We start from the raw sequence: 18,816 nt of genomic DNA, 5'->3' as shown, positions 1-18,816 counted from the left end.
GGAAAAGAGGAAGACCCCCAACGAGATGGATTGGCAGCATCGATGGACTCAAGCATGGCAACAATAGTGTGGTTGGCCCAGGATCGGGCAGTGTTTCATTCTGCTATGCATAAGGTCACTATGGATCAGTACCGACTCGATGGCACCTAACAACAACAACATGAGTTGGGACCTTTTTTATTTGGAGTCCTGGTGAGGCACTGTGGGTTAATGCGCTGGACTGCAAAGTTGGTTTGAACTGAAAAATCGGCGGTTCAAGCACACCAGCTGCTCCTTGGGAACCCTATACAGGGTTGCTATGGGTCAGAACTGACGTGGTGACACTAACAACAATTTTTGATAGCCATTGTCTACATTGCCCATCTCTGTCAACCCAGTACATTGAGGAGACAAGCATGTTCCTCCATATGAAGAATCTTCTATTCCAGTTGGAATTTAGAGCAACTGCATCCATAAGCAAAAGTCCAGTTCGTCAAATTGTAGCAATTTACACATGCTGAAAGTATCAAACATCTTTATCTTCATCTGGTAGAGTTCTGGTCAGCTCACCCCTAGCCATCCAAGCTAGGTCAAATGTGTACCAGCTGCAAGCTTGGTAGTTCATACACACCTCCCTGCACTTCAGACCAGCTGGTCCCTTCACTCTCAGTACTCAGGGGCTAGGTCAGTGCCCATGGGCTCAGCTGTTCACACAATTCCCTAAACTTTAGACCAGCCAGCCCTTTCTCTTCTCGATCTCATTTTAAAGTCAACAGCTACCAATGGATCATGTCCAAACTCAGCCTGTCTTCATTGATGCATTTCCTGCACTTCCATTCACAAGTTATCCCAAGTGGTCACCAGTGAGCATATTAGACTACTGTTTTTGTTGTTGTTAAGTGCCATCAAGTCAATTCCTACTCATAGCGACTGTGTATAGGGTTTCCAAGGAGTGACTGGTGGGTTTGGACCACAGACCTTGTACTTCAAACCAACCTTGTGGTAGAGTGTTTACCCTACAACACCACACCAGGACTCTCCTGTTAATGGATTCCCTTTAACTTTCAGTTAGAACTTCAGTAGAAGGAGGTTTTCCCTGATGACTTGATTTTTCTTACCTTGATGCGTCCAAAATAAACAGTTTGGTTGAAACTCAAAATGCCAAACAGTATGCTTTTTCTGCAGGGATTTCTTTTGATAAGAATCATCTGTTCTCCTAACAGTTCTGGGTTGGTCTGCACAAATGTTCCAACTCAGAATGTTCTGGGTGGAGTTCAAGATTCCACCTAAGGTCCCATACTCTACAAAGACTAACAAGAACCCTATTTCTCTGGGCAAATTCTAAGTCCCTTTTTAGCAAATCCAATAGGCTAAAGGTGGACTTACAAACTTTCTATAATCATAATTCTGGTTTTCATTTCTATCACACATGAATGTCTATTTTATAATAGTCGGCAGGGAAAACCAAAATCCACAAGGCAGTCAAACACATAAAGCTTTTTTTCCCCTTCCTTACCCATTCAACCTAGGTCTTAATCCATGTATCTACTCACATGTGTCTACTTGTTCCAAGGTTGGGTATATATTAGTATTTACCTCTATCCCATGCATACCTCCCAGAGTCTTCCCATCTTCATTATTAATCTGCCACCCTCCCTCTTCTTATGTATTGCCCTCTCTCTTCTTGTACATTGCCCTCCCCATTACCAGAGCTAACATGTGTCTACCCTCTATCAAGTGAATTCTCTACCCTCTTTTACATCCCTGGTAACCATCTGTCTTAGGCTGGGTTCTCCAGTGAGGCAAAACCAGTGCAACTATATATATGTAAAGAGAAGGAGAGCTGAGTGGCTCCAAACAATAAGCACTGGACTGTGAACCACAGGCCCATGGTTCAAATCTGCCATGGGAAAAAGATGAGGCTTTCTACTCCCACAAAGATTTAAAGCCTTGGAAAGCCTAAACAGGGTCACTATGAGTTGGAACTGACTTGACAGCATTTAATCACCACCACAATATATAAGGATCAGGCAGTGTTTCATTCTGCTATACATAAGGTCGCTATGGGTCGGTACTGACTCGATGGCGCCTGACAACAACCATATATAATGAGAAGTTTGTATCAAGTAAATGGCTCATGACTATAGAAATAGGAGAGTTTCAAGTATGGGCCAGCTGAGCCAAGATCAGCAGGCAACAACAACAGGAATCCCAAGTTTGGGCCAGGCAAACCAATATTGGTGGGTGGGCCTGGAAGGTAAGAATCCCAAGTCTGGGCACAGAGCAGGAGCACAGCACTGGAGTAGGGGCGGCAGCAGGGTGGCAGGCAACCAAGGCCTGGACTCTGCGGTGGGCATCTGGTTTTCCAAGTACACTCGGTGGGCAGGCCCACCAGGCAAACACAATAAAGCAGGCCACTGGCTCAGATTCAAAGAATCAGCGGTTGGAGGGCAACCCAGATCTGATATCCAAATCCAGCAGGAAAGCAAGTGAGTCTTTCCTGTGTGTCTATTATATTGGGAGCTGACCAGAACCCCAAGGAAACATTCTTTCAAGTGATTGGCTGCACATAGCCAATCATCATAGTGTTAACTATGCCTGCTCATAGCCAATCACCATAGAGTTAACTATTAACTGTTAACTGCCAAACAACTGGGAATCTTGGCTCAATCAAGTTGACACAGAGCCTTAACTATCACACCATCAATGAATGTTTTGTTTAGTAGGAAAACTTTTCCTTAAACCTTTACAAAATGTTTTCATACAATACTTGTCCTTTTGTGATTGAATAGTTTCACTCAGCACAATGTCTTCCAGATTCATCCATGTTATGAGGTGTTTTGTAGATTTATCATTTTTCTTCAAGGTTGCATAATATTCCATTGAGTGTATATACCAAAGTTTGTTTATCCATTCTTCCATTGATGGGCACTTAGGCTGTCTCCATCTTTTTGCTATTGAATAGTACTGTAATGAAACATCAGTGTGCATATATGTGCTTGTGTCCTGGCTTGTATTTCTTGTGAATATGTATACCTAGTAGAGGAATTGCTAGGTAATAAGGTATTTAGAACATTTTTATAAATCACTTTTGGTTTCTTGTAGTAGTATTTTGTAGTTTTCCATATTTCTTTTGCTTCTCTAGTTAGATTTATTCCTAAATATTTCATCCTTTGGGTGGCTACTGTAAATGGTATTGTTTTCCTAATTTCCTCCTCAGAGTTGTCTTTATTAATATAGAGAAATGCAACTGATTTTTGTATATTGATCTTGTACCCTGCCACTGTGCTGAATCTTCCAATGAGTTCCAATAAATTTTTTGCTGAGTCTTTGGGATTTTCTATGTATAAGATCCTATCATCTGAAAATAGAGAGTTATACTTCTTTTCCAATTCAGATGCCTTTAATTCTCCTTTCTTGCCTAAGAGTTCCAACACAGTATTGAATAGGTATGGTGACAAAGGTCATCCTTGTCTGGTTCCTGTTCTCATAGGGATTGCTTTCAGTTTCTCTCTATTGAGAGTAATGTTGGCTGTTGGTTTTATATATATGCTTTTAATTATCTTGAGGAATTTCCCTTCAATACCTACATTTTTTTAGTGTTTTTATCAAGAATGGGTGTTTGATTTTGTCAAATGCCTTTTCTGCATCAATCAATATGATAATATAGTTATTTTCCTTTTTTATTTATATGGTGGATTATATTAATTGTTTTTCTAATATTGAACCATCCTTGCATCCCTTATACAAATACCACTTGATCATGAGATATTATTTTTTTGATATGTTGATGAATTCTATTGGCTAGGATTTTGTTGAAAATTTTTGCATCTATGTTCATGAGGGATATTGGTCTATAATTTCCTTTTTTAGTGATATCCTTACCTGGTTTGGGTATGAGGGTTATGCTCACTTCATAATATGTATTAGGGAGTTTTCCATCCTTTTCTATATTCTGGAATACTTTAAGTAAAATTGGTATCAACTCTTCTCTGAATGTTTGGTAAAATTCACTAGTAAAGCCATCCGGGCCTGGCCTTTTTTTGTTGTGAGTTTTTTAATGACCCAATCAATTTCTTGTTTTGTTATAAGTCTGGTCAAGTTTTCTACTTCATCATTGTTAATTTAGGTAGGTCATGTTTTTCTAAAAATGTATCCATTTATTTTATATTTCAAATTTATTGGAGTAAAAGTCTTCATAGTATTCTGTTATTATCCTATTTATTTCCATTGATTCTGTTGTGACTTTACCCATAACATTTCTTATGCTGTGTGGTATTTGCATCTTCTATCCTCATTTCTTTTGTTAGATTTGCCAATGGTTTGTCAATTTTATTAATCCTTTCAAAGAAACAGCTTCTTGTCTTATTGATTCTTTCTATTGTTTTTCTGTTTACTAATTCATTTATTTCTACTCTATAATCTTTATTATTTCTTTTCTTCTGGTGATTGAAGACTTACTTTGCTGGTCTTTTCTAATTGTTGAAGATGGTGTAGCAATGTACTGATTTTCGTTCTTTCATCTTTTTGGATGTATATGTTTGGCTATAAATTGCCCTCTAAGCACTGCTTTTGCTGTGTCCCAGAGGTTTTGTTATGTTGAGTTTTCATTTGCATTTGTTTCAAGAAATTTTTTCATTTTGTTTTGTATTTGTTATATTACCCAGTAGCTTTTAAGCTGGGTGTTATTCAGTTTGCATATGTTTGATTTTGTTTCCTATTGTTGATTTCTAATTTTATAGCATTGTGATCTGGAAATACGATCTGTAGTATTTTGATGTTTTTAAATTTATTGATACTTTCTTTGTGGCCATGCATGTGGTCTATTCTGAAGAATGACCATATACACTGGAAAAAATGTGTACCATACTGTTGTTACATTGAGTGCTCTGTATAAATCTATGAGGTCAAGTAGGATGGTTGTGTTGTTTAGTTCCTCTGTGACTTGGCTGAGTTTATTTCTGGTTGCTGTGTCCTTTTTGAAAGTGGTGTATTAAAATCTCCTGCTGTTATTGTAGAGTTATTTACTTCTTTCCTCAATTCTATTAGCATTTGATTTATATCTTTTGAGGCTCTTTTGTTGGGAGCATAGATATTTATTATAGTTGATTGGACTTGTTTTGGCAACTGAATGAAACGAAGACAAGTGTGTTACTGAGAGAGCTTTTCTGCAGTCACAGACATGTTTAGACATGTTTTGTTTGGAATAAACCCATGCATATATGAACCAGAACCCTTTGGTGCTATAGGATCAACACTAGACTGCAAACCACAGGCTTGGCAGTCCAAACCCATCAGCTGCTCCTTGGAAATCCTATACTGGGTCACTGTGAGTTGGAACTGACTCAATAGCATTTAACAATAACAACACTTTTTTAAAAAAGTTTTTATTGTGAATTGAGTGATAGTTTACATGGGAGAACATCGATATTACACTCATTGTTTCATTTCAGTGATTACAGTCCCCTTCGTGCATCATCATTCAACAGTATTTGCTTCCTTACCCTCTTGTTTTTTTGTGTTTTTTTGGGGGGGATGGGGGGTATACACAAAAACACTCAGGAATATATAATCATTTAAATAACCAAAGGGTACATTCTGCAAGCCTACCTCCTGGCTGCCAGCACACAGTCTTATGCTTTCCATGAGTCTAGCGTCCTCAGCTGCTCTGTCTTTCCATGCCCTCATCTCTGCCTCCATCTCTGGTGTTGCTGCTTCTCTGGATAGGGTCCCACATTCCACTCATGCTCTTCTCCCTTGATGGTCCTAGGGTCCTCTGTTCCTGGAATGTAAGATTAACTACTTCCCCCTTTTTGTTACAAAACTTCTACCTTTACAGTTATGACCATTGCAATTAGTCATGATAACAGTTACTCATTATTGAATCATAAGAATCTTTTCCTCATCTCCTTACACACATATCTAGACAAAATGAAAACTATTTGTTAAGGATTCTACCTTCCCTTGCACACTCTAAAACTAAACCACCTTTTCAAAACTTGTAAGCCAGTCACTTCATGCCTTTATTGTTGTTGCTGTTAAATGCTGTTGAGTCAGTTCTGACCCTTAATAACCCTCTAGATGGTGTTCCTTCATATTTTCAATCACCTCATATGCTTGTGAAAGTTGGACAATAATTAAGGAAGACTTTAGAAAAAATGATGCATTTGAATTATGGTGTTGGTGAAGAATAGTGAAAGCACCATATTCTTCAATATTGAAGAACAAACAAATCTGTCTTAGAAAAGTACAGTCAGAATGTTCCTTGGAAGCCAGGATAGTGAGACTTCTTAATTTGTACTTTGGATGAGTTATCTCAAGGGATTAGTCCTTGGAGAACAACGTCATGCTTGGTAAAGTGGAGGATCATCGAATAAGAGGAAGACCCCCAATGAGATGGATTGACATGGTGGCACCAACAGTGGGTGCAAGGATAACAATTATGAGGATGGTTCAGGACCAGGAAGTGTTTTGTTCTGTTGTGCGTAGGGTTGCTCTGTGTCAAAACCGATTCAATGGCATCTAACAACAGCACTTAACAGGTGTTGAAGTTATGTCATTATTTTGTGATTCATCTATCACTTCAGTAACTGTAAGCTCTGAAGGAATGGGGGTCTTTTCCAGTGTGTTCACTGCACTAGCACAGCGCTTAGGACAGTGTCTGGTACACAGTAGGTACTCAATCTAGATTTGTAGAATGAATATTAAAAGGAAGTTGATGGTAAGTAGGCAACTGGATATGTAAGTCTGAAGCTCAGAGGAGAGGAAACGTCAGACCTGAAGATCCATATGTAAGAGTGTTGCATAAAGATGACACTGAAGTCCACTGGCATTGATGTGAATCCCTTATATTTAAGGAAGAGAGGAGAAGAAGGCTCAGGACTGAACCTCAAGAAACCCCAGAATTTACAGTTTATCTGTCAGTTGTCACTTTCAAATTGGTATCTTCCACTTTTACTACTTCCTTCTCTTCCGCTGTAAAATTGCCTTTTTTAATTTTCAGAGCTCTCTCCTTTGCAAAAGGAACCCTGGTAGCATAGTGGATTATGAGCTGGTCTGCTAACTGCAAGATCAGTAGTTTCTCACTCCATGGAGAAAATGAGGCTTTCTGCTCCCATAAAGATTTACAGCCTTGGAAATCCTATACATGTTGCTGTGAGTTGGAGCCAACTCCATGGCACACAACCACCACCACCACCATCTTCTTTATAAAGCTGTGCATTTCTCTGTTTTCCCAATGAAGATCAAACATATCTTAACAGTAGGTTCTCTAGTCAGAATGATATGCTTAAATTGGATTGTGTTTGACTTGGCTTGGACTGGAGTGAAAAGTATTGTGTGGTGCTGTGGGTTAATGCACTGGACTGCAAAGTCAGTATGAACTACAAAGTAGGTGGTTCAAGCTCACCAGCCACTTCTTGGAAACCCTATACAAAGATGCTATAGATTGGAACCGACTCGACAGCATGTAACACTATAGAATCTGGAGTCCTAGTATGGTTCTGTAGGATAAGCACTAAACAACCAAACACAAGGTTGGTGGTTCAACCCCACCAGTCATTCCTTGAAAATCCTATAGGGTTACTATGCATTGGAACTGACTCTACAGCACTTAACAACAACAGCACCAATTATAGAATTTTAGCCACTGAAATGCCAGTGCTAAAACTGAGAGACTGGATGAACAAATGGACAATGGTCGGACCATATATAAATACAGAACTCTGACACACAATCTGCACCATCCAACTCAAAGTCAAACCAGTTCAGGAAGCCAAACAATAATTCTTGTATGAATGTGCCTACAATGGCCAGAATTTGATTAATAACTGAATACTTCCTTAATTTTTGTCACTGCTTCCAACTTAAGACCAACTGAAGAAAGCCAAATATGGCCTTCTAAGCAATCATATAGGATGCCTTGCTCTGTTAGTTTCCCTATGCCAACAGCCTCCTCGGTGCATTTCTGAAGACTTCCTCTTTTCCTCTATAAATCTTTCCCACTCCTTGCCTGATTGAAATGACTCCCTGACTAAAGCGAGCCCTAAATAAACAGCCTTCACTTGGTCTCATGTGAGTGATCTTTGTCTATTTGTGAAAAATGCATTGGTATTTCAAATTAATGGACACCGTGGCCAAGGTTTTAGTGAGTTATTATTAAGTTTTTATTGTGAATTGAGTGACAGTTTACATGGGAGGACATCGATTTTACATTCATCATTTTATTGCAATAATTATTATTCCCTCTGCACATCATCATTCAACAGTATTTACTTCTATTCTTTCTGGGTTTTTTTGGAGGGAGGGATGTACACAAAAACACTCAGGGATATATAATCATTTAAACAACCAAAGGACACATTCTGCAAGCCTGCCTCCGGGCCTCCAGCACACAGCCTTTCTCTTTCCATGAGTCTAGAGTCCTCAACTGCTCTCTCTCTCTCCATGTCTTCATCTCTGCCTCCATCTCTGGTGTGGCTGCTTCTCTGGATAGGGTCCCACATTCCGCTCATGCTCTTCTCACTTCCGCTTGTGCTTTTCTTCCTTGGTGGTCCTAAGGTCCTCTGTTCCTGGACTGCAAGATTAACTGCTCCCCCCTTTTTGTTACAAAACTTTTACCTTTACATTTGTTAACAGTTGCAATTAGTCATGATAACATTTATTCACTATTGAATCATAAGAATCCTATCCCCATCTCCTTTCACGAGACCCATCTAGACAAGATAAAAACTATTCAGTGGGGATTATACCTTCTCCCGTACACTCTGAAACTAAACTCCCTCTTGAAAACTTGTAAACCAGTCACTTTATGCCTTTATAGCACCCCCATTTTAGGTAACCAATGTCTAAGTTGCCCGTCCCTATCAACTCTATATACAGAGGGGATAGGATTAATACTTGATGTGAAAACTCCTTCCATCTCAGTTGGTATTTTGAGCTACTACATCCATTAGTTCATCAAATTGTAGTAATTTACACTTGTTTCCTTTATCAAAAATTGTTTTTATTATCTTCCTCTAGTCGAGTTCTGATCATCATGCCATCGAGGCTAGGTTGAATGAGCACTACCTACAACTTTGGGTATCCTTGTGTGTCTCTCCTCACTTAATATCAGCTGGATACTTCACTATCAGCTCTAACCCTCTGTGGCTATGTCCTTGTCCATGGGTTCAGGAGTCCCCAGGTCCCACCACACTTCAGAACAACCAGTCCTTCCTCTTCTCTCTCTCATCTCCAGGTCAACGGGAGTCTATGAAATGTGGTCAAATTCAGCATCATTGTTGCCTTTCCCCCTCTTCCACTCACCAGCTGACCAACGTGGTCACTAGCAATCTTACATGCCTGCTCATGTGTTCCCTTTGAGTTTCAGTCTTGGAGGGGGGTTTGTCCTGAAGGGACTTTGGCTCCCTGGCAAACAACTTGCTTATTCTTGTAGTAGCCAATCTGATTGCCATTTTTGTTTTGGATTTTTCTTTCAAGAGCACTATTATTTTTAAAAAGCTTTTTTTTTTTTTTTTAAGGCTTTTAAAAATGTATTTAATAAGAAAAGGGGTGAAAAAATATATAAAACACATGCCAACGCAACAATTTCTACATGCACAATTCAGTGACATTGAATACATCCTTCAAGTTGTACAACCATTCTTGATATCCTTTTTCAAATTATGCTACCACCATTATATAAACTCATTACTCTCTTTTTACCCTCACTTAAACTGTGGATTTCTGTTAGGTGACATAGAATTGGTTCCAACTCGTAGAATACTATACATAACAGAACTAAACACTGCCTGGTCCTGTACCATCCTCACAGTGATTGTGAGGCTTGAGCCCATTCGTGCTGCCACTATTCCACTCCATCTCATGGGGGTCTTCCTCTTTTTTGCTGACCCACCACTTTACCAACCATGATGTCCTTCTCTAGGAACTGGACTCTCCGATAATATTTCTGAAGTATGAGAGATGAAGTGTCAACATCCTGGCTTCTAAAGAGCATACTTAGATTTATTTATTCTTCTGGCAGTCCACAGTGCTTTCAATATTCTTCTCCAACACCGTAACTCAAATGCATCAATTCTTCTGCTCTTTTCCTTATTCCTTGTCCAACTTTCACATGCATATAAGGCAATTGAAAATATAATGACTTGGGTCAGGTACACCTTAGTCCTGATAGTTTCGGTTTTGAACACTTTAAAGAGGTCTCGGGCAGCAGATTTGCCTAATGCAATGCATCATTTTGTTTCTTGGCTGCTGCTGGCATTAGTGCTAATTTTAGAGCCAAGCAAAATGAAATCTTTGAGAACTTCAATCTTTTCTCTGTCATGACATTATTTGCTGGTTTAGTTGTGAAGTTTTTTTGTTTGTTATCCCACTTCCTCCTTGTGATTCTTTTTCCATTCCACCTTCTTTCCCAGCCATTCTGAATTTTGTCCTTAGGTAAGTGCTCTTCTTTTGATCTTGAATGGTTGATCATTCCATGGTGCGCATACCTTACTAGTGTTGTTGTCCCCCCTATATACCTATTTACCACTTGACTGAAAATTGGGTCAGAAGGGTGAGTTCAGTTCCAGACCTGAAGGGTGACCAAGGGACATAATTCCAGGTTCCTCCAGTCTTTTTCTGAAGTAAGTTTGATATTTTTTGTAATTCTGAATTTTGTTCTACATTTCATTCTACTCTATCCAGCACTCTCTAATGTGATTCCTTTCAGAACAGTTGGTTGTAAATAGCTGGACACTGTCTAGTTCTTCTGGTCTCTAGGTCATGGAGACTGATGTTCATGTGTTCTATTAACCAACTGAACTACTTGATTCCAACTGTCATCAATTTTCATCACTTTAGTGAATTATTATTAACCTTCTTTTTACAGAGGTATGTTTTTGCTCCCAAATGAATCATCATATTCAATTCAAAAATCAAACTATGCAAACCTACAGTGTTGTAAATTCAGTTTGTGAAAAATGTCAACACTGATTGATAGAATTTTAATTTTCTCTAATCTCTCAGCATATTGATAGAAACTTGAAACATATTGGACTTCAGGACATAAAGGAAAGTAAAATTCCAGAACAAAAATACAAAGCTAAGGTAATAAACGTTTTGATGTTTTGCTTCCATATTAAAACACTGGTTAGGGGTTTATACCATTTTATCTGGGTCATCTTTTTATCTGGGTAACCTACTATTTCATGGAATTGCCTTATCTTGTAACATTATACTAATGGTTTTCAGTATCTGTAGTGTCAAAGAGGAAACCTGGTGATGCAGTGGTTAAAGCACTTGGCTGCTAACCACAAGGTCAGCAGTTTGAACTCACCAACTGTTCCACAGGAGAAAGATGAGACAGTCTTCCACAAAGATTTACAGCCTTGGGAACGAGTATTGGAGGAAGAGTGGGAACATACCCACAAATATATAAGAATTTGGAAGAGCATATTTGTACATGGGTATTTTACGTTTCCTGAAAACACACCAATGACTATGGTGGAGCAAACAGCAGGAAAACTTACTAGATATTATCAAACATCTTAAGGCAATGAGTTGCTGGGCATGGGGGATCATAGCCATAGTTTTAGGGGATGCCATGGTCAGTTGGCATAACATAGTCTGCAAAGACAGTGTTCAACATCCTACTTTGATGAGTAGTGTCTGGAATCTTAAAAGCTTATGAGTGGCTATCTAAGGCCAATACTGGTCTCTCCATGTACAGAAGAAAGAAAAGTGATAATAATTGAAGATGCTTGGAATCAACTAGTACAATGAACCAATGGAGCAGTTAAACATCAATCACTGTGACTCTGAGATCAGAAGACTAGATGGTGCCCAGCTACCACTACCAACTGCTCTGAAAGGGATCATGTTAAAAGGTCCCAGATAGAGTGGGAGAAAATGTGTAAAAATGGTTGGGCTTATTGGTCAGAAAATGACTGGAGGAACCTGAAAGTATGGGCCTTGACCACCCTTCAGGTCTGGAATAGAACTTGCCCTCTTGGCCCAATTTTCAGCCAAGCAGTAGATAGGTATACAGGGGAGACAACAAACAGCACTAGTAAGGTATGCTCACCATGGAATGGTCAATCATTCAAGATCAAAAGGACAACATTTACCTAAAGACAAAGTTGGGAAGAAATGGGAAAGAGGGTAGAATGAAAATAGGAACCACAGGCAAGAAGTGGGATCATGTTTTGCATGGAAGGGATTGAAATCATTGAGATGAAACAAAGCATATGATTTATTAAATGTAAAACTGGTGATTCTCTCTGTAAACCTTCACTGAATTCACAACAAAAAGTTAAAAGAAAGAAAGAGTTACAGCCTTGGAGACCCTATAAAGCAGTTCTATTCTATTGTACAGGGTTGGTATGGGTCAGACTCAGACTTGATGGCAGTGGGTGTAATGTCAAAGAAAATTGACCTAGGGAATTCTATTTTTAATTGTTGGATTGTTAGTTTACTGGATTGTTAACTAATATTATTTTTCTTGCTTTCTTCTAGAGAGGGGTAAAGTTTGAAATTAATTTAGACAAAAGTGTGTCTAAAGAAAACTTCTTACAAGAGGTATGCCATGAAGTACATAGTTCCGTTGCTGTTGTTGTTGTATTGTCCAGTCAATTCCAACTCATACTGACCCCGAGCACAACAGAACAGAACACTGCCTGGTCCTGAACCATACTCACAATTGTTGTGATGCTTGAACCCATTGCTGCTGCCACTGTGCCAATCAGTCATGTTGGGTGTCTTCCTCTTTTTCACTGACCTTCCACTTTACCAAGCACGATGTCCTTCTTCAGGGAATAGTCCCATCTGATAATATGTCTAAAGTATGAGAGATGAATCCCACCATCCTGGCTTTTAGGAGCATTTGGCTGTACTTCTTCCAAGACAGATTTGTTTATTCTTCTGGCAGTCATGGCACTTTTAATATTCTTCTTCAAAACCATAACTCAAATGCATCAATTATTCTTCAGTCTTCCTTATTCACTGTTCAAATTTCATATGCATTCCGTTAATGGACATTAAAAAAAAATGAGTATATCTTAATAGTATGTTTCATGAAATTGTTTCACAGGCTGTATGGAGAATTTCTCTAAATATTCCTAGAAAGATTTCTGGTTATCAAAATAGTTCTCCAAAATACTGTTTTACCCTCCCCACTCTTTTTTTAGGTTATTTCTTTTGATTATTCCATTTTAATTAATTTTTTAAAATAAAGGAATGGTTCCTTATAATATTAATATTTTATCGTATTAGCTTTTATATCATACCAAAATGTGTACGTATCTTGACATGATACATGTTCAACACTTAATATACTTAAAAAAAAAATACAGCAGGACCTTGAAACCATGTACATTTGTTTTATAAATAAATTAGTTTTTGATAACTTGTAAAAGTATCTGGATAAATTTCTGTTATGCATTGGGGCTCTCCTTCCTAATTCCATTGCATGAATACAGTGCACAAATACAGTAAATCCAAACCTGATTTTATTATCTGATTTAAGCATCATATTTATCCCACTTTTTCCTAGAGCTACTAACAAATATCAAAATGAGCTGATTTGTATTTTCATTTCACCTTCTCTAAATTTGCCTTTTATATGGGGAGTCCATGGGTGGTGTAAATGGTTAAATGCTCCACTACTACTACTAGACAGTTGGCAATTTGAACCCACTCAGGGGTGCCTTGGAAGACAGGCCTGGCGATCTGCTTCTGACAGGCCACAACCTTGGAAACTCTCAGGAACAGTTTTACTCTGCACATATGGGATCACCATGAGTCAGAATTAACTTGATGGCAGCTAACAAGAAAAAGTATATATAAATATTTATATCTCTCTGTGTATATGTATGCATGTGTATATGTGCATACAGTATATATATATATATATATTTCTCAACATACCCTCTATCTAGGTGTATACTTTTCTGAAGATGGTATTTCCATTTCTTTAACTCTTCACCAAAGAATTCTGTATGTTTGGATTTATACCACATTAGAACAGAAGTTTGGGTATCCTTCAGGGACTAAGATCATGTTCCTTTTTAATATTCTTTGAGCCTGGAGAACAAAAAGAAGTCTGAAGGGACAAGATTAGGGATGTAGGATTGAAGGATGAATGCGGTAAGATTTCCTAGTGAAATTCTCATAGGACAGCCCTTTCTAGCCTAGAACAATGGGTAAGTGGATTGGGATAGAACAAAATTCTTTGATGTACCTTTCCTGGCCTTCTTCTTTTCACTGCAGCTTTCAGTTTTCTTAAAATTTCTTCATAGTAAGCCTCAATGACTCTCCTGAGTCCTTCGGGAAAATCATTACCAGAGCAGCTGAACTCTCTGTCTTAAATTTAACTGACCTGTCATATCCCCTCAGAAGCCACTGTTTTGATTGGATCCAATTTGTAAGCCCAAGATTCATCTCCATTTACAATCCCATTCATTTCATAAAATTGTCCTCATTCATTTCAATCTTGTTTAAAACACTGGCAGAAAGATCAGTTCTTTGACCTAGTTGATCTTTGTGCAATGCTTTGAGCACTCATCAAGCTGAAAGCTTGCTGAGACCAACGTGTTCACTTAAAATTGGAAATGTCGAGCCAGATGAAATCCCAATTTCAGTAGTGATTACATCAGTGGTCACTATGGCCTTCTTCCATCAGTGTCTGGACTTCTTCCAAAGTTCCTTCATTTGTGGATGTTGACAGTGTTCTTGGCTCATGTTTGAGGTCTTCCCAACCTTCATTAAGACACTTGATCCATTGAAACACTAGTGTTTGAAGTGGGCAGCATTCCTGTGAACTTACAGTATGAGGGTTTACAGAACAGATCATCAGTTTTACATTCAATAAAGCGTACGCTTCATTTCAATTCAGTAGTTGAAATTCTCTCCCTCCCATCAGTTATCTCACTTGCTTCTTGTTTTTATTTCTATTTCCATCCTCCTTGCTAACGCTTCTGAAGTTTGTCCTTAGATAAATTCTGCCCTTTTTATCTGGAATGGTTGACCATTTCATGGTGAACATACCTTACTAGTCTTGGTGCCCCTGCTCACACTTCTGTATGCCTGTCTAACACTTGGCTTAACATTGAGCCAATAGGGTGAGCTGTTCCAGACCTCCATAGTTTCAGACTCCTCCAGTCTCTTTCTGACCAATAAGCTCGGTCTTTTTTATAATTTTGAATTTTGTTCCACGTTTCCTCCCACTCTATTCAGGACCTTGTAATGCGCTCCTTTCAGAACAGTTGGTAGTGTTTGTTGTTGTTAAGTGTCGTCAAGTCGACCCTGTATAGGGTTTCCGAGAAGCAGCTGGTGGGTTTGCAACTTTACGGTTTGCAATTCAGTGCTTATCCTAGCATGCCCCATCAGGACTCTGAAATCCTAGTAGCAATACTCTTTTACTTACCCTCATATATGTGTGTGTGTACATAGTTGGTGTATAATTACTATATGAAAGAGTTCATGAAAGAATTTTATTATCTTTTGATTCCATTTTCCCATAAAGTTTTGAAGCCCCCTTGTATATGGTAAGGAGCCATGGCGAAACTGTGGGCTACACACTGAACTGTTACCCTCAAGATCAGCCATTCAAAGCCACCAGTTGATCCATGGCATGAATATGAGGCTTTCTGTTCACATAAAGACTTGCTGTCTCAGAAACCCTATAAGAGATGCTATGAGTCAGAATCATTCCACAACAGTGGATTTGGTTTGGTACATGGTATATTGTGTGCCATCGAGTCAGTTCTGGCTCATAGCAGTGCTGTATAGGGTTTCCTAGAGTGGCTGGAAGCTTTAAACTGCCTATCTTATAGTTAGCAGTCCAGTGATTATCCTACAGCGCCACACCAGGGCCTTGTATATGGTATATTTATGAGCATATCACACTTGATATTCAATTTCTTTCACGTCTTTTATGAACTTTATTATGTTTATGTTTTCATTTCTCTCCTTTTTTATAAGCATTGTGCTACATAAGACCTGATGAATCATAGTTAGAGCCCAGCTCTATTTTGCCATTAGGCTCTAGGTGCCCCAAAGCTGTGGAGGGCATAACTGGGTCTGTTTCTCGGTAGGAACCCAAGAAAAAGCACCACCACAGTGCTTGTGTGACATAAGGCTCAGAAGATGGCCTGCTAGCATCAAAGAAAGGGTCGAGAAAGTTGAATTCTCCAAGGTGTTCTTTTTTTGCTATACCATCTTTGGTGTTTCTGAAATAGAAGTGATTCCTTTAGTATTGACTGTGGAGTATTAGGAACAGTTTAAGGGCCTGATTAGAAATGTCACAGACTCAAAGCAAGGTGTGGATGAGGTAACCTTGAGAGTTCGGCAGAAGGAAGCTGAAGTAGAGTAGTACCAAAGGCAGTAACTCTGGACGAAATAGTGTTGCCAGATGTTCCACTGACTGACAAGGAGCCGAAATGAAAACAATTCTGTTTCAGTGTTATTCCAATATATTTCTAGTTTTAAAATTCTACTGATATTTATATGTTTAATAAGCATATATTCAGTGCTTAACATATGTCTTACTGAACGGTATAACAGAGAACACACACACACACATTTTTTTCAAAATATGGTTTATATCTCATGAAAACTCCATGGAATTGCTTTAGACAATGGACATACTAAATAAAACCCTGACCTTTGAGGATGGCATGAAGTTTAAGGAAGAAAAAATTATGAAACAGCATGAAGATTACATAGACAAAGCATTTGAACAACTCTGTTGCCCAAAAGCAGGTATGTGTCCCATGAAAACTACAGGTGAGAGGGACCATTTTACTAGCAACCATGGGAACTCTCTCCTCACCTGGTTCCCACAGTCCACAGTCACCTGCTCCCTCTCTGCTGGGCTTCTGTGACTACAAGCTCCCGCCTCCTGCTCACCCCTGCAGCATTGGCAGTCTCTGAGACTCTGCCCTCTCCCTCAGCGCCAGCTTCTACCTGGAGCTCTACACTTTAGTATCTTTCTTAGTATCTGCTGGGAAGTCTGTGAACCAGCTCCACTAATGTCTCAGTTCGTCTTGTTGTACAATCAACGTGGTAATGCCTCCTTCCCAACCTGCTCCTCATCCACTGGTTAGACCTTCATTTTAGTTAAGCAGCCTCACCATCCCGACAGTTCACGCTTCACACTCAGGGTTGTGTCTCTTTCTTTGCATTCCCACAGTGACTGGTTTTGGTCACTGTCGTATTACATGTTTGGCTGCTACTCAAAAAAATCGGGGGTATGATTTTGATTTTCTTCTATTTATCTGATTTTTAACTTCCTGTGATGAAAACACAGTCATAAAGGAAACCAAAATACAAGTGAAACCAAAATACAAAATACAAGGTTGTAGTCCAGTGGAAATGGACTAAAGTAAAAGACCTCAGACCTATTTCAGGAAAGTTTCTATTTGTGCCACTGTTTTTCAGCATTTAGATATGTTGCTGACCAGTCAAGCATTAATGATGACAGTGAAAACCTTTTAAACCTGCTTATCATTTCCATCTTCTAGTTACGATCTGTGTGTGAATGAGGGGGAAGCTTCCTGTCTTGAAAAGGGTTACACAGTGACCACATTAACTGCTTATCATTTCCATCTTCTAGTTAAGATCTGTGTGTGAATGAGGGGGAAGCTTCCTGTCTTGAAAAGGGTTACACAATGACCACATTAACTGCTTTTGACTTAACCAAGCTACTTTCTTACACCCAGAGCTGCTCAGTCCAGAAACTGCTGCTGCAGACAGTCGGGGACAGTGGAATTCTGGAGCCCCGCAGACCCTGCTGCGAATGATGGCAGCGGCTGACATCACCTCCACCTGTCCCAGTGAACCTGCTGGTGAAGGTAGGATCACACTAACTAGCATGCATTGTTTGCGGGGAAGACCCAGGCTCCCAGCAAAACTGCGTTCTAGCACCCACTCTGATGGGATAGTTCTCACTTTTCAGTACAGTCTCTATGGAGTTTGAATCAAATACCTTTCAAAGATAATATTTTGTTTGCCTCTGCCTCCAGAGAGACTTGCCTGCAAATTATCCAGACTGTCCTAACTCTGAAAGTAAGGAGGGAAAATCTAGGATCCCACCTGTCTTACTACCTAGTGCTACTGTAACACAAATGCTGCCAGTGTGGGGCTTTAAAGAACAGAAACTTATGTTCACAGTTCTGTAGCTAGAGGTCCCAATCAGCTATGACCATTGCTTCCTTGTCAATAGTCCTGGGTGTTCCTCTCTTTCCTTGGCTTGGGGCCATCCTTACCTGGTATATATCTGTCCCATCTATGTGTCTTTGTCTCTACTCTGTTCTTTTTATAACTCAGAACTGATCAGACTATTTACCTTAACCATGGTCTCATCAACATAGCAAAGCTAACCCTATTTCCAAACAGGATCACTTCCACAGGTATATTGTTGTTAAGTGCCATCCAAGTCAGTTCTGACTCATAGTGACCTTGTGATGGGGTTTCTAAGATGCAACTGGTGGGCTTAAACCACCAACCTTGTGGTTTACAATCCAGTATTTATTCTACAGTGCCACATCAAGATTTCATTACATATTTTGGAGGAACACAATTCAGTCTGTAACACCACCTTCCTTGTAGTCAGGAGTATGTGTAGAAAGGATGGGCAGTAGACTTGATTAATATCTGCTAGCACGATAGATATCTTTGCAACTTCTTGGAGTGTTGGTATTTTCATCAGTAAAATTGGAATACATTTAATAGCTATCCCATAAGACTTAGAAAGTTAATAGTGCCTATATATCTGATTCACAGGGACCCTATATAGGGTTTTCGAGGAGCAGCTGGTAAGCTAAACCACCAACTTTTTGGTTCAAACCTATTTTGCAG

At 39.2% G+C, this 18,816-nt stretch overlaps 1 protein-coding gene across 1 annotated transcript in view; it reads left to right on the top strand.

Moving 5' to 3' along the window:
• The window catches only part of NEK5 (NIMA-related kinase 5), a 194,645-nt gene that overhangs the window by 137,096 nt on the left and 38,733 nt on the right, over positions 1 to 18,816 (top strand). The window contains exons 16-19 of the mRNA XM_006876943.1: positions 10,987 to 11,067; positions 12,475 to 12,549; positions 16,593 to 16,743; positions 17,694 to 17,810. Of these exons, the coding sequence (XP_006877005.1) occupies positions 10,987 to 11,067; positions 12,475 to 12,549; positions 16,593 to 16,743; positions 17,694 to 17,810 (424 nt within the window). The remainder of the gene's footprint in view (positions 1 to 10,986; positions 11,068 to 12,474; positions 12,550 to 16,592; positions 16,744 to 17,693; positions 17,811 to 18,816) is intronic.

The sequence above is a fragment of the Chrysochloris asiatica genome, unplaced genomic scaffold (genome assembly GCF_000296735.1).
Source record: "Chrysochloris asiatica unplaced genomic scaffold, ChrAsi1.0 scaffold00432, whole genome shotgun sequence".
NCBI classification, from domain to species: Eukaryota; Metazoa; Chordata; class Mammalia; order Afrosoricida; family Chrysochloridae; genus Chrysochloris; species Chrysochloris asiatica.
The sequence above is the reverse complement of the archived record's forward strand: the minus strand, read 5'-3'. Positions and strand labels throughout refer to the sequence as shown.